Below are 14,428 nucleotides of genomic sequence, written 5' to 3'. Positions count from 1 at the left end.
TTTTCCCTACAAAAGCTTACATTCTGTCAACTTTTACGGGAACTTGTATTTTGAGCCCCACAATACGAAAGCTTTTTAGATTTATGAATGAGTCTGTAATTAAAAATAGTAGAAACTCGTCTATCAATATTAATGACGGGACTGTAGCGCGCCATTGCCAGGCATCTGTTTTTGGTTTATTGCCCGAATAAACCTGGTGGTAATGCGGAGAATCATTTGGCCAAAGAACGGATAGACGAGATTATACTTTAACACCGAGACAGCACTTTTTAAACTTACCAAACTGCAATTTTATTATTAGTTGCTTCACCCTAAACGCCAAATCATCTTAAATATTATTAAATCCATTGATATTTTCCTTTATCCGGTTGAGTATGAATCGGAAGAGCCTTTAACTGTTTATTGGTTATAAATAATCTTATTGGACGGCAAGCAGCTTCCATTATCTTAACAGACTGAATGATAATCCAACCGATTTCCCTTGAAGCTTTAACAGAGACTAATACCTCGATGAGAAAAACATATCCTTGATTATATATAAAATAATTTGATTCCCACGTTGTCGTAATGAAGTTATTAATGAATTTTGTTTAATTATGATTAGATGACAGATTCCTGTAAGACATTGCAAACACTTTAGTATATGTGATAAATTAAATAATTAAAACCAAAGGGTCGGTCCAACTTCCAGGCCCTCTTTGGCACCTGTATATTTATATATTTTTTACTATGCCACAAACTCATTCCTTCGATTGGTCAAAACAATATGGATATATTTACACAACACTTTGCTTTTAAATTGCGCTGAAAACAAAACCTCGTTAATATTCCTTAAAACAGACAAGAGTGTGTAAGAACAATTCAATAGTTTCGATTTTAAATAAGGTAATATTTGAATATGTTACCGATTACTAATAGGTTTATCATTAAAATAAGTTATTTTAACTTGTAGTTTACTCTATAAATAACTTTTTATGATTAACGCCTGTGTTTTGAATCGTAAGAGAAATTCCAAAAATCTCGAGATAATATTATATCGTATTTATTACGATATTACTGTGTTTAGCATCTTACATGTTCATGGTTTTTTTAGTGTAAAGTGCAAAAGTTAAGAGAAATATAATTTACATAGTTTCTGAACACAAATCTACGTTACGTAGTTTTATTATGTCTGTTTGCTTGTGAATAGGAGGAGTGCTTGAATTGTCTAAATTACGCTCAAATCTTGACACGCGCAAAAAATAAAAAATAAATAAACAAAGTACAGTTCCAGATTGGTTCGATCGTTAAGTGTTTACCGACTAATATCAACTGAACAGCGAGGGCATGCATATGCAGATGCAGATTGCACTCTACAAGCCGGCAACAATGATTGCGGGATTCTCAACAGCGGCCTTCACCTTGCGCAGGAAGAGAACAGCCTCACGACCATCAATGATTCGATGATCGTAAGTCAACGCCACATACATCATGGGGCGGATTTTGACCTACAATTAAGCAAATTAAATTGAACATTAGTGTTCAGTTGATTCACATTGTATGAATATTTTAGCTTACTTCTCCCTTTACAGCAATGGGACGCTCAAATATTCCGTGCATACCAAGGATAGCACTTTGTGGTGGATTAATAATGGGCGTGCCCATTAATGAACCGAAAACTCCTCCGTTGCTGATGGTGAAAGTGCCGCCATCCATATCCTCGACGGTAATGGCATCACGTTTAGCCTTATCGGCCAGACCAGCCAAGGCAATCTCGATGTCTGCATAGTTCATGCTCTCGACATTACGAATAACGGGTACAACCAGACCTCGAGGTGTAGCCACAGCCACTGAGATGTCCACATAGTCGCGGTACACAATATCCTGAAAGAGTTAACAATAATTCAGTTAGTTAACTGGTAAAGCAGTCATCCATTATCATTGATACCAAAAATTACATAAACAAATAAAGCAAGCCGCGCGATAAGACTAACGACAAGTAAACAAATAAATTTAAATTGAATGCAAACGTCACGAGCGATAAGCCGACACATAATTTTAGCTTTCTTACCTGGCCATCGATAACAGCATTGACAACAGGCTGATCTTGCAGAGCATAGGCACTGGCCTTCGAGAAAATGGACATGAAGCCGAGTTTGATACCGTATTTCTTAGTAAAAGCTTCAAGGTTCTGCTTACGGAAATCCATGGCATAGCTAAAACAAAAAAAGGGGCACAGTTGAAGATTAATCAAGAAACTCGGCCATATCGCATTGCATAGTTACCTCATGTCAATCTCATTGAAGGTGGTGAGCATAGCACACGTATTTTGAGCATCCTTCAAGCGGGCAGCAATCTTTTGACGCATGCGATTCATCTTAACACGTTGTTCGGAGCGTGTGCCCAGAATTTGGCGCGAACCGTCAGCTGGCGGCAGTTTAACTTGGGCCACACTGGGTTTAACAGCCGCAACTGGTGGGGGAGCGGCAGCCCGAGGTGCCGCTGCCGGTGGAGGTGGTGGTGGGCGGGCAGCTGCTGCTGGTGGCGGCGGTGGGGGTGCTGCCTTAGCTGGGGCAGCGGCAGCTGGTGCAGCGGCAGCTGCGGGCTTGGCAGCTGCTGGTTCTGGTTTAGCAGCAGCTGGAGCAGGAGCGGCAGCCTTAGCTGGTGCGGCGCCAGGTTTCATTTTAAAAAGTTCCTGACCAGGTTTAACTGTGTCGCCATCCTTAACGAGAATAGCAGTGACTGTGCCGGCAAATGGGGCTGGAACTGGCACCGTTGTCTTGTCAGTTTCGATTTCCATGACTGCCTCATCAGCCGCAAATGAATCCCCTTCTTTGCAAGTGAACCTAAATAAAGAAAGATGAAATAATTAGAAAGAGCTAAACAGAGAAACCTGTTGCTTACTAAGCAACTGACTGATCCGGTTACCGGTTCCAGGTTCCAGACAATCAACTTACTTAATATCACCCTCAGCAATGGAGTCGGCGAATGGAGGCACCTTTATCGTTTGCTCCGACCACATACTCGTAGTGGTGTGAAAGCTCTTCCAGCCGAGAACTCTAAAACAGTAGAATTTAAGAGACCAATTCGTATGGATAACTATGTTCCAAACTTACCTGGGCGCTTGATGCTGGGCAAGTGTAACATCTTGACGCAACAGATGCTGCTTCTTGGCTGCTGATAAGACAGATAGTCGGGAATACTGACGAATACCGCGTTTCAGCTGTCAAATAAAAAATGAAAAAAAAAATCAATGATTGCACAACTCAGAGCGGATGTCCGCTCACGTGAGACATACCCCACACACCGACACAATCAGCTGTTGGCAAAAGGGGGGCGTGTCAAAGCATTTTTATTGCCCTTTTTTCACCTCGTACACATACAATTACATAATCGCCTTAGCCAGGTCGCAACAGCTATAGCAGCAGCAGCAGCAGAGATGACAGGCTAGCGCTCCAAATAAATTTCCTCCCCGCCGAGCACCTCTACAATTTAATTGCGTGCCCCCCTCGTCCTTTCACTTACCTCTTGACTACGCGCGGCTTTTATTCCAACGATTTGCAGTCGTCTGGTTAGCATGGAAATTATTCCCGTCATCTTACTGTCGTCGCTTCGTGTATTCTTGTCGTGCAACGGTGTGGGTGTGTGTGTGTGTCGAGGATGAGCACAAACTTAAGAATTTTAATGAGAAATCTTCAAAAATTTGCTTAAATTTAGTTCGCAAAGCAACGTCGACTCCTACTCTTCTTTCATAATGCTAGAGGACTAGGTGGCAACTCTGCACTAAAGATGGGGCTTAAAACGTGACACGAACGCCTGCACCTGCACCCTTCACGAACAAAAACCTGTTCAAGTAGCCGAAAAAATTTATGTGTTTTCAAAAGCAACTACATTTTCTGCTTATATTTTTTATTCTTTTGTATTTTACACATCTTTAGTATCAACCAGCTGTGAGGACTGCTGATTTTAAAACGATAACACTGCTCGACTTATCGATAACATTGGGTGACCATATTCACAAATTTTTCGCACGTTAATTGTTTTTGTTTTTTACAATAGCGCGGCTGAATTTTGTTTAACAACTAAGCGGTTACCAAGTACTTGAACTTTATAAAATGAAAGTTTAATTTAAGTGATTAATGGTGTCTCAGCACAAGTTTTTGGAAGTAAACGCGTGTGAGTATGATTAAGCAGATGTTTTTTTTTTTTACATTGTTAATAATACTTTTGATTTTTATCATAGTTAAACTATAAAAATGCGAATGCTACGTCGTGGTTTGGTACAAAAAATTGCGGTAGCCTGTTGCCTTTTTTTAATACTGGTCACCGTCTATGTGGAATTGTGTTTCGACCAGGAAGTCAACAATGAGGCTAAAATGTAAGTATTCCCAAGTATCTTAAAACTCATTGTTACTTAAATGTATTTGCTCTTTATCAATTTCAGCGAAATAATGGAACGCTCGATTAAATCAGCCATGAATCAGGGGGAGTGTCGGCATCCTCATTTACCCTTGGATAACCCCGATATCATGAAGTTCTACAAGCCGGTTGAAAAAATCGCTTGCGGGGAGGGATTGGACTGGGTTATGTGCGAAGTGCGAAAAATATCATTAATTTATGTCACGTTTTACTAAGCGATTCTCTTTGAATACTCTCAGAAATCCATTTGCTTTGTAAGACCAGAAATCGCAGCTGTCCATGGGGACATAACGTGTTCATATACGGACATTATACGAAAATCTGATTATAGAGTCAAATTTGGTCGTACGCTGAAGATGAAGGAGCCATATGTGCTACAGGAAAGCGATTTTGTCAAGGTAGTTTGTCGCGCCACAAGTGGACAAAGGTGAGTTTTGACAAGTCCTTAAAAAAGTCCTTATCATCGATTTGTACCCATTTTCGTTTTATTCAGCTGGTTTGGTATGGCTCATGGCATCCGGGATTCAGTTCAGCGACCTCTTACAAGTAATTTGTCACCGAATTTGGCTGTTCTGCCACCTGAGGCTGTAGCACAGATCCAACAGCAAATGCAAGATGTGCCCACTGCCTCGTTCTACAATGTCCTGATGTTCGGTTTTGATTCACTCAGTCGCAATGCTTTTATACGAAAATTGCCGCGCACATATGACTATTTGACGAATCAATTGGGTGCGATTGTCCTCAAAGGTTACAACATTGTGGGAGATGGAACTCCACAGGCTTTAGTCCCTTTGCTCACTGGCTACACGGAATTAGAGCTGCCTGAGACTAGGAAACGCTTCTCCGGAGCTGGCAGTGTGGATGCTTATCCCATGATTTGGAAAGATTTTGCCGAACTTGGGTATATGACTTCGTTCAATGAGGATTTACCCAATGTCGGAACATTCACCTATCGCATGAATGGCTTCGAGACGCAGCCCGTTGATCATTATTTACGTACCTACTATCTTCAGGCGGGACACATGCAAAGCGATAGTGCCCCAAACTGCATTGGCCATCAGCCGGATCATATAACAATGCTGGAGTACACCAAGAATGTGAATATAATCTGTCTTCTTTGAAAATGAATCACTTATTTTTCTTATTTGTATTGTAGTTTATGTTAAAATATCGAGATAATCCTCGATTTGTATTCAGCTTTCATGGAGGGCTTTCGCATGACTCGATAAATCTGGTTGGAGCTGCTGATCAAGACGTCCATGATTGGCTAGTTGCTTTAAAAGAGCGCTCCCTGCTAGACGACACTATTTTGATCTTCATGGCCGATCATGGCAATCGTTTTGCTGAAGTGCGCGCAACACTCCAAGGCAAACAAGAGGAGCGTTTGCCTTTCTTTAGCTTTGCCTTTCCAGAATCGTTTAAGAAACGCTTTCCCCAGGAGTACAGCAATTTTGTGGCAAACGAGGAGCGTCTAACTACGCCCTTCGATATACATGCCACACTAAAGCACATAATTCGTAAGTGACTAATTTTCAAGAGTTGAATTATTGTATTTAGTTCTCATTGATTTTCAGAATTGCAAACTGCCAGCCGCGAAGAACTGCCGGCTGAAAGCACTTTTATGAGTTCCACCCATGACATAAAAACAGAGCCACCCGTAAAAATCTCCCCACTGGCTCGTGGACGTGCCATTTCACTTCTAGACCTCGTTCCTTCGAATCGATCTTGCGCCGATGCCTATATCGAGCCGCATTGGTGTGCCTGTCTTAACTGGCTGCAAGTAAAGCTGAATGACACTCGCTACAATGGGATCATTCTGAAAGCAGCTGAAAGCATTGTTAAGACAATCAATGAGGCAACAAATGGACAACGTCAGCTCTGTGCTCCCTTGCAGGTAAGGCTAAGCCCTCTTAATTGATCGGCAGGCTTAAACCAATCTATTCGTCTATTCCAGTTAGTCCATGTAAATTGGGTTCTGCGTCTGCAGCCGCACAAGGAACTCTTGCAGTTCAAGAGCAACAGCGATCGAGATGGCTTTCTGGCCGATATGACGGGTCAAACTCTCGTTCAAAATGAAATGTACCAACTGCAACTGCTTACTCAGCCTGGCCAGGGGCTATATGAGGCCAGTGTGAGTTACAATTTGCAGACGTTTGAAGCCACCACAAAACTTAGCGATATCTCACGTGTCAATAAATATGGCACACAGGCGAATTGCATATACGATCGTGATCCGGAATTGCGAAAGTATTGTTATTGCCGCAACTAGTCAACACCAATGCCACAGACATTGTTCTCGAATTGCTATTAGCTCTCTATACAACATTAGTTCCCAAAGATTTAAGGCTTGTCACAATTAGATTATTCATATCTTCACAAACAAATATTTGAAAATGTATTATTTCTTTGTTGGCCTTTAAAACTTAAACACACCCCCTTAAGTACTAGAATCTGCCTCATTTTGATTAGTTCCTCAAATCAAGTGTGTACTTTAGTTTCCATATTTAATAAATGTAGCTAATGAATAGCAAAAAACATAAGCATCACTCAAAAAGGTATATATATATATACATATATATAGTTTAAATTTCTGTCACTTATTTTTTTATATATGTATGCAATTTTATTAGACTTTATTGATAAATATACATTTACGACAAGATATTTATATGCATATTATATATTATATACGGGGAAATGGGAGCAATGATTTTATTGTTTCTCTGTCCCAAAGCCAATAACAAATGATTTTATTTTTTTTTTTTTTTTGCATAAATTCGTAATCCATTATGTACATAATTTGTGTGTTTCGGTTAGAAATTCTTTATAAAATATATGTTATATGTGAATTTCTCGAATTGAATGATTCATACGTGAACCACAAATTTTATTCCAATTAATATGAATGTTACTAAATATTAGAAACATTTGAGACAATATATTCCTACATACATATATTTTTGTTAATTATGTATTGTATGGGTTCCGAAACTGCAAATTCTGGATATTTCCCCTAATAATGAACTCTAATAATAATTCTTATCTGCCGAAACCAACCAATTAATAGAAGGCCTTTCTGGATTTTACAAATACTAATAATTTTCAGCTGATTTACCAATGTCTTTGATCCAGAATATATGCATATCAGATTAGCAATTAATAATAATTTTGTTATTTAGTTTTTTTTTTCATTTTAGATTGTATGTAATAACTATAATACTTTAGCTTGGGCTTCGGGGTGCAAGGGGGTATTAAAGAACAGAGATTTAAATCAAAAGAAAAGTCATTTATTTGCATTGAAATAAATAGGAAAAAACCAAATAAATTATGTTTTATATAAAAGCATATAGTATACAAATTTAGATATACAAACTTTTTAGTTACGAATGATTAAAGAAAACAAACATGAATTAATGATTAAAGTCTTAAAGTGAATGAGTCTAAATTCGACCTGCATTATGCACAATTGGGGCATGGATGTATAGTAGGGTATGGATGTAGTCGAGGGAAGTTAAGAATTCAAAATTAATCCAATACAACTTGGGTGTATTTTCGAGGGCATGTTTGTTTTTGTTTTTTCTGTTTTTTTTTTTTTTACTTTGCTTTGTGTTTTTGTTATTGTTTATAAACTAAGTTTAATGATTTGGTTATGTGCATGAGGATTTGTGCATCGTCTAGCTGTAGACACCGGGAGCTGGGGCCGGTGCCGGGGCGGCTGAGGCTGAAGCTGGAGCGCTGGCCATTGGATGGTGTCACGACACCGAAGTCGCCAAAAACTCTTGCAATCGCTGCACAGTACCCCGATCCAGTTTGCAGAGATCAAAGTCAAAGGTCTTGTGGGTGATCTCATAGCAACCGGTAGCGGCAATCATCTCGACAACATGTTGCAGTTCCTCGTTGTCCTGCAGTGTCATGATCTTCTGATGCAATTCCTGCAATTCACTCAGATATTCTGTGGCCAACGGAGTTGAGGTGATAGCAGCAGGTGTTATTGGTCCTCCAATTGGGAGTTCAGCTGGCGAATGGCCACTCACATTGTTATTGCTGACAACGGGTGTTGCTCCTGCTATGGCTGATGAAGTTGTCGTGGTTGTTGTTGCTGTTGTGGTTGCAGTCGTTATTGGCGTTGTGCTTGGTGATGAGCCAGCGACAACAGCTGGCGAGGAGGCAGCACGCAGCGATGGAGATTTTGATTTCTCGCGCGCCGCTTTATTGGTGGCCTGCTCTTTCTTTGTGGATTTGACTGGTGGCTCGATGAAGGTGCTGCTGCTACCGCCGCTGTTTGGTGAATTGCGGCGACTCCGCTTTTTGTCGTCCTTTTCTGATTTCTCGGTTTTGGTATCTGGCGACTTGTCAATCTTTTCCAGCTTATCGGCACCTTTCTCTGTTTTCTCGCTGCCCTTCGATTTTCCAGCCTTGTGCTCCTTGCCAGTGGATTTTCCTTCTTTGCCGCCAAATGAGTTGCTCTTGGGCGTCATTTGAGTTGACTTTTTGGCCGATAAATCGGGAAAACTACTGTTAGAACTGTCCGAGTGCTGCAGTGTAGCAGCAGCAGCAGCAGCCAAGGCACTGCTGGCCGCCAGGTCGGGTGCCGATTGAGCTGAATCCACATCGCTGAGATCCAAATTACTTGGTGCCTTTGCCTGTCCGGACTGCTGTTTGCCACTGTGCTTATTCTCTGATGAAGTCTTATCGCCAGTCTCCCGCTGTCGTTTCTCATCCTTGTTGGAAGAGGATTTTTCCTTGGATTTCTTGTGCTTCTCCTTCTTTGAGCTGTTGCCAACAGCCTTGCTGTCCTTATCGGTGGCAGCTTCAATGGCTGGACTGTTGCTGGCGGTGGTGGTGGTGGTGGTTGTGCTGCTGCCGGTTCCTCCTGTTGACATCTCCGGATTCTTGGGCGATGGGGAGGATATCGCAGCGGCGGATGTCTTTTCGGTTATTGCAATTTGCTGATGCGGTTTTTCCTTTTCCCGCTCTTTAGATTTCTCCTTATCCCGCTCTTTGTCTTTGTCCTTCTCCTTGTCTTTATCCTTTTCCCGGTCAGAGCGTTCCTTTTCCTTATCCTTGCTCTTGTCCTTCTTTTTGTGTTTGTGCGACTTTTTGTTGTTATCCATGTTCCCGTTACTATTGGCCGACTTTTCGGCTTTCGTTTCATTTGACTTCTCGGATGGCTGCTTGCCGCCAGCCTCCTCTTTGGAATCACTTACTTTTTTGGCCGCGGCAGGCACCAGACTGCTATTGCTGCTGCTGCTGCCCACCGAAGTGGGAGTGGCCTTGCCAGTGGCCGCTGATGTCTGTAGAGGTGGTCCGCTAAGCGCTGGACTTTCACTTGGCTGCTGACCCGCACGCTCATCTTTGGGCAAACGTTTATCCTTGTGATCCTCGCGTGACTTCTCCCGTTCCCTTTCGCGTTCCTTCTCCTTATCCTTGTCTTTCTTCTCCTTCTTTGATTTTTTATTGGAGCTGCGTTCCTTGTCTTTGGAGTCAGATTTGCTTGATGATTTGTGTTCCTCACGTTCCTTGGATCGTGATGCTGGAGCTCCGGCTGATACAGGTTCAGCATTTGTTGTCTTTTTTGGACTAGGAGCACTCATTTCGGCTAGTATTGCTGTTCTGCCCGGCTTGGGACTGGCTGTAATTTTTCCCGCCGAGGATACCGGCGTCGTTGTTGATCCTGTGGAGCTCTGCTCCTTGTCCCGATCCTTTTCTCGGTCCTTGTCGCGGGACTTGTCCTTCTTGGACTTTTCCTTTTCGCGGTCGTGCTTGCTGCTGCCTCCACTTTCAGCCGATTTGCTAGATTTGCGCTCTTTGTCCCTGCCATGGCGATCCTTTTTGTCCTTCTCTCGTGGTTTGTCCGAGCCAATGGATTTGTCACGCTCCTTGCTTGACTTCTCTTTTCCCTCATGTGATCCACCCTTGCCACTGCTGCTGGCCACGTTCTTGCCGTCTGGTGAATGCTTGGGAGCACTGGGAACGGTCAAGTTATTCACGCCCTTGGTGATTGGTGGACCAAAGAGAGCCGAAAAATTGCTAGCTTTGCCGCTCGGGTCATCTATGCGGGATTTATGTTTCTTGCCAGACCCAGATTCAATGGGCACCGCAGTAGTGTTGCCGCTACCACTCCCACTGCCACTCCCGCCCTTGCCCTTCACTGCAACTATTTCATTGGCACTGCTTGACATCATTTCGCCACCAACATTGGGTGATAGGGTGCGACCGAGACTAGTGGTTCCAATGTTGGATCCAAACACCGGCACTCCACCACCTCGCATTAGCTTTGCCCGAAATTCTTCCGACGGCGAGTCGAAGACATGTGTCTTCACCTCGACATGATGGTGCGGTGGTCCAGTGTGTTGTAGCTCCAGATCATACTGATACATAATCCGTTTGGGTTCATCGCGATTACGAAAATAGATCTCAACAGGCAGCAGAAAGCCGGCATAGCCCGACTCTTGTATAGAGTATGGCGGCTCCTTGATAACTGCAAGAAAAATCATAAATTATTCTAGATGGACGGGAAGTGGGTTTGGAGAGGTTTGGAAAACTTACCCCGTTTTGGTTTGGGAAACGACTCGTGAAGTATAAAGACAACTTTGTCAACAAACGAGCTTATATCCGCCTTATTCACACCCTGTACAAAGATTTCCCAATCATGGGTGAATCCTTGTGGATGTGGGGTTTTCTTGTTCCGCAAACGTGATGTATGTCCAATTTCGAATTGCACCTTGACCGCCATGACAACTCCAAATGCAAGTCCTTGCCTGGAAATCCCAATGAATATCTGCAAAAGAATAGGCAGAGATTTGCTTTGAAAGTCTTACGATTGCATTATTTTTATTTCCAGCCCGCGCAAAAGCAAAAGGTTAACATGTACATATACAAAAATAGAAGGAAAAACGCCGCTTCGGAGATTCGTTCCAGATGCTTGAGCAATTGCAACATCAAACATACATCCATTATTGTAATCCCATCTTATCGCAAAATGTTTAGTGATTATTCCTATTTGAAACCAATTCTGACTACTTCTATTAGTGGTGCTGCCCCTACCCCTTCCGCAATACGAGATACGCTGCTGCTCTCCTCTTCCTCTCCTCTCATGTTTTTGCTGTAAAATCAATGTTGCTTCTGCTGCGTTTTACTTACTTCTTTCAAAGCTTGTAATTACATTTACATGCACATCACTTGCTTTAGATTTATTGCATTACTTTTCTGTTTATTTTTAATTACATTAATAACAATAAGATATAAAATAATAGTCTTGTGTGATGTTTGTGTTAAACGCGTTAAACGAAACTTGGAATTAGAGATGGACGCGTGCCTAAGATCTGAGGCCCGGCCCGGCACGTTAATAGTTTACCATGATCGAAAATTTCCCCTTGAATCTAATAAGAATATTTAAATGCATAAGCCTTCAGATAATGTATGCTCTAAGGAGATATGTGTTTTAGAACATAAATAAATATATACATGTAGCAATTTTTTTTGTCCATCTCTGTTCTGATATGTCTATGATTCTTTTGGCGGAACTAGTACAATTTTTTTTCTGTTTGAGAACCAGGGCTGCTAAAAGCCGCCAAAAATGTTTAATTCAAATTTTTGTTTTTGTCACACTCTTTTGGAGATATTTAATTTACTTTTTCAATTTCCGTTTTTTTTTTTTAATTTCATGGTGTTTTTCATGCTACGGCCAGTATAAATTATTTACAAAATCAATAAAATTCAAATGAAAGTAAATGAATTTACAGACAATGTAAAAAGCACCTAGAGATGGTAAACTGTCAAAACAATCGGCGTGACTTCTCCCGTTCCCTTTCGCGTTCCTTCTCCTTATCCTTGTCTTTCTTCTCCTTCTTTGATTTTTTATTGGAGCTGCGTTCCTTGTCTTTGGAGTCAGATTTGCTTGATGATTTGTGTTCCTCACGTTCCTTGGGTCGTGATGCTGGAGCTCCGGCTGATACAGGTTCAGCATTTGTTGTCTTTTTTGGACTAGGAGCACTCATTTCGGCTAGTATTGCTGTTCTGCCCGGCTTGGGACTGGCTGTAATTTTTCCCGCCGAGGATGCCGGCGTCGTTGTTGATCCTGTGGAGCTCTGCTCCTTGTCAGGATCCTTTTCTCGGTCCTTGTCGCGGGACTTGTCCTTCTTGGACTTTTCCTTTTCGCGGTCGTGCTTGCTGCTGCCTCCACTTTCAGCCGATTTGCTAGATTTGCGCTCTTTGTCCCTGCCATGGCGATCCTTTTTGTCCTTCTCTCGTGGTTTGTCCGAGCCAATGTATTGTCACGCTCCTTGCTTGACTTCTCTTTTCCCTCATGTGATCCACCCTTGCCACTGCTGCTGGCCACGTTCTTGCCGTCTGGTGAATGCTTGGGAGCACTGGGAACGGTCAAGTTATTCACGCCCTTGGTGATTGGTGGACCAAAGAGAGCCGAAAAATTGCTAGCTTTGCCGCTCGGGTCATCTATGCGGGATTTATGTTTCTTGCCAGACCCAGATTCAATGGGCACCGCAGTAGTGTTGCCGCTACCACTCCCACTGCCACTCCCGCCCTTGCCCTTCACTGCAACTATTTCATTGGCACTGCTTGACATCATTTCGCCACCAACATTGGGTGATAGGGTGCGACCGAGACTAGTAGGTCCAATGTTGGATCTAAACACCGGCACTCCACCACCTCGCATTAGCTTCGCCCGAAATTCTTCCGACGGCGAGTCGAAGACATGTGTCTTCACCTCGACATGATGGTGCGGTGGTCCAGTGTGTTGTAGCTCCAGATCATACTGATACATAATCCGTTTGGGTTCATCGCGAGTACGAAAATAGATCTCAACAGGCAGCAGAAAGTCGGCATAGCCCGACTCTTGTATAGAGTATGGCGGCTCCTTGATAACTGCAAGAAAAATCATCAATTATTCTAGATGGACGGGAAGTGGGTTTGGAGAGGTTTGGAAAACTTACCCCGTTTTGGTTTGGGAAACGACTCGTGAAGTATAAAGACAACTTTGTCAACAAACGAGCTTATATCCGCCTTATTCACACCCTGTACAAAGATTTCCCAATCATGGGTGCATCCTTGTGGATGTGGGGTTTTCTTGTTCCGCAAACGTGATGTATGTCCAATTTCGAATTGCACCTTGACCGCCATGACAACTCCAAATGCAAGTCCTTGCCTGGAAATCCCAATGAATATCTGCAAAAGAATAGGCAGAGATTTGCTTTGAAAGTCTTACGATTGCATTATTTTTATTTCCAGCCCGCGCAAAAGCAAAAGGTTAACATGTACATATACAAAAATAGAAGGAAAAACGCCGCTTCGGAGATTCGTTCCAGATGCTTGAGCAATTGCAACATCAAACATACATCCATTATTGTAATCCCATCTTATCGCAAAATGTTTAGTGATTATTCCTATTTGAAACCAATTCTGACTACTTCTATTAGTGGTGCTGCCCCTACCCCTTCCGCAATACGAGATACGCTGCTGCTCTCTTCTTCCTCTCCTCTCATGTTTTTGCTGTAAAATCAATGTTGCTTCTGCTGCGTTTTACTTACTTCTTTCAAAGCTTGTAATTACATTTACATGCACATCACTTGCTTTAGATTTATTGCATTACTTTTCTGTTTATTTTTAATTACATTAATAACAATAAGATATAAAATAATAGTCTTGTGTGATGTTTGTGTTAAACGCGTTAAACGAAACTTGGAATTAGAGATGGACGCGTGCCTAAGATCTGAGGCCCGGCCCGGCACGTTAATAGTTTACCATGATCGAAAATTTCCCCTTGAATCTAATAAGAATATTTAAATGCATAAGCCTTCAGATAATGTATGCTCTAAGGAGATATGTGTTTTAGAACATAAATAAATATATACATGTAGCAATTTTTTTTGTCCATCTCTGTTCTGATATGTCTATGATTCTTTTGGCGGAACTAGTACAATTTTTTTTCTGTTTGAGAACCAGGGCTGCTAAAAGCCGCCAAAAATGTTTAATTCAAATTTTTGTTTTTGTCACACTCTTTTGGAGATAT

The 14,428-nt window shown here is 42.0% G+C and overlaps 3 protein-coding genes and 1 pseudogene across 3 annotated transcripts; 1 reads left to right on the top strand and 3 right to left on the bottom strand.

Annotated features, from left to right (window-relative positions):
• Window positions 1–679: 679 nt before the first annotated feature.
• On the bottom strand, window positions 680–3,746 carry LOC6648227 (dihydrolipoyllysine-residue succinyltransferase component of 2-oxoglutarate dehydrogenase complex, mitochondrial). Its single transcript, XM_002069926.4, has 7 exons — window positions 3,505–3,746; window positions 3,096–3,202; window positions 2,937–3,038; window positions 2,265–2,825; window positions 2,051–2,195; window positions 1,558–1,863; window positions 680–1,487 (listed from the first exon to the last, which is right to left on the bottom strand). Exons 1-7 carry the CDS (start codon window positions 3,574–3,576, stop codon window positions 1,353–1,355), a joined length of 1,428 nt encoding a protein of 475 aa, XP_002069962.1. The 5' UTR covers window positions 3,577–3,746; the 3' UTR covers window positions 680–1,352.
• A 264-nt stretch (window positions 3,747–4,010) lies between these two features.
• On the top strand, window positions 4,011–7,062 carry LOC6648228. The gene is made up of 8 exons (XM_002069927.4): window positions 4,011–4,155; window positions 4,223–4,357; window positions 4,424–4,574; window positions 4,638–4,825; window positions 4,892–5,495; window positions 5,555–5,915; window positions 5,973–6,292; window positions 6,353–7,062. Exons 2-8 carry the CDS (start codon window positions 4,236–4,238, stop codon window positions 6,665–6,667), a joined length of 2,061 nt encoding a protein of 686 aa, XP_002069963.1. The 5' UTR covers window positions 4,011–4,155; window positions 4,223–4,235; the 3' UTR covers window positions 6,668–7,062.
• Window positions 7,063–7,712: 650 nt separating this feature from the next.
• On the bottom strand, window positions 7,713–11,988 carry LOC6648229 (protein AF-9). The gene is made up of 3 exons (XM_002069928.4): window positions 11,542–11,988; window positions 10,948–11,179; window positions 7,713–10,879 (listed from the first exon to the last, which is right to left on the bottom strand). Exons 2-3 carry the CDS (start codon window positions 11,132–11,134, stop codon window positions 8,151–8,153), a joined length of 2,916 nt encoding a protein of 971 aa, XP_002069964.2. The 5' UTR covers window positions 11,135–11,179; window positions 11,542–11,988; the 3' UTR covers window positions 7,713–8,150.
• A 52-nt stretch (window positions 11,989–12,040) lies between these two features.
• LOC124462126 lies at window positions 12,041–14,383 on the bottom strand (annotated as a pseudogene).
• Window positions 14,384–14,428: the final 45 nt, after the last annotated feature.

Source organism: Drosophila willistoni, chromosome 3R, assembly GCF_018902025.1.
Source record: "Drosophila willistoni isolate 14030-0811.24 chromosome 3R, UCI_dwil_1.1, whole genome shotgun sequence".
Taxonomy (NCBI): Eukaryota; Metazoa; Arthropoda; class Insecta; order Diptera; family Drosophilidae; genus Drosophila; species Drosophila willistoni.
The sequence above is the reverse complement of the archived record's forward strand: the minus strand, read 5'-3'. Positions and strand labels throughout refer to the sequence as shown.

Coding starts and splice junctions, on each gene's coding strand:
- LOC6648227 (XM_002069926.4), bottom strand. CDS start 3,576: ATGACGGGAATAATTTCCATGCTAACCAGACGACTGCAAATCGTTGGA. Junction 3,039..3,095: donor GCCCAGCATCAAGCGCCCAG/GTAAGTTTGGAA, acceptor CTACTGTTTTAG/AGTTCTCGGCTGGAAGAGCT. Junction 1,864..2,050: donor ATGCTGTTATCGATGGCCAG/GTAAGAAAGCTA, acceptor TAACTCTTTCAG/GATATTGTGTACCGCGACTA.
- LOC6648229 (XM_002069928.4), bottom strand. CDS start 11,134: ATGGCGGTCAAGGTGCAATTCGAAATTGGACATACATCACGTTTGCGG. Junction 10,880..10,947: donor GTTTCCCAAACCAAAACGGG/GTAAGTTTTCCA, acceptor TTTTTCTTGCAG/TTATCAAGGAGCCGCCATAC.
- LOC6648228 (XM_002069927.4), top strand. CDS start 4,236: ATGCGAATGCTACGTCGTGGTTTGGTACAAAAAATTGCGGTAGCCTGT. Junction 4,575..4,637: donor TGGACTGGGTTATGTGCGAA/GTGCGAAAAATA, acceptor GAATACTCTCAG/AAATCCATTTGCTTTGTAAG. Junction 5,916..5,972: donor CACACTAAAGCACATAATTC/GTAAGTGACTAA, acceptor ATTGATTTTCAG/AATTGCAAACTGCCAGCCGC.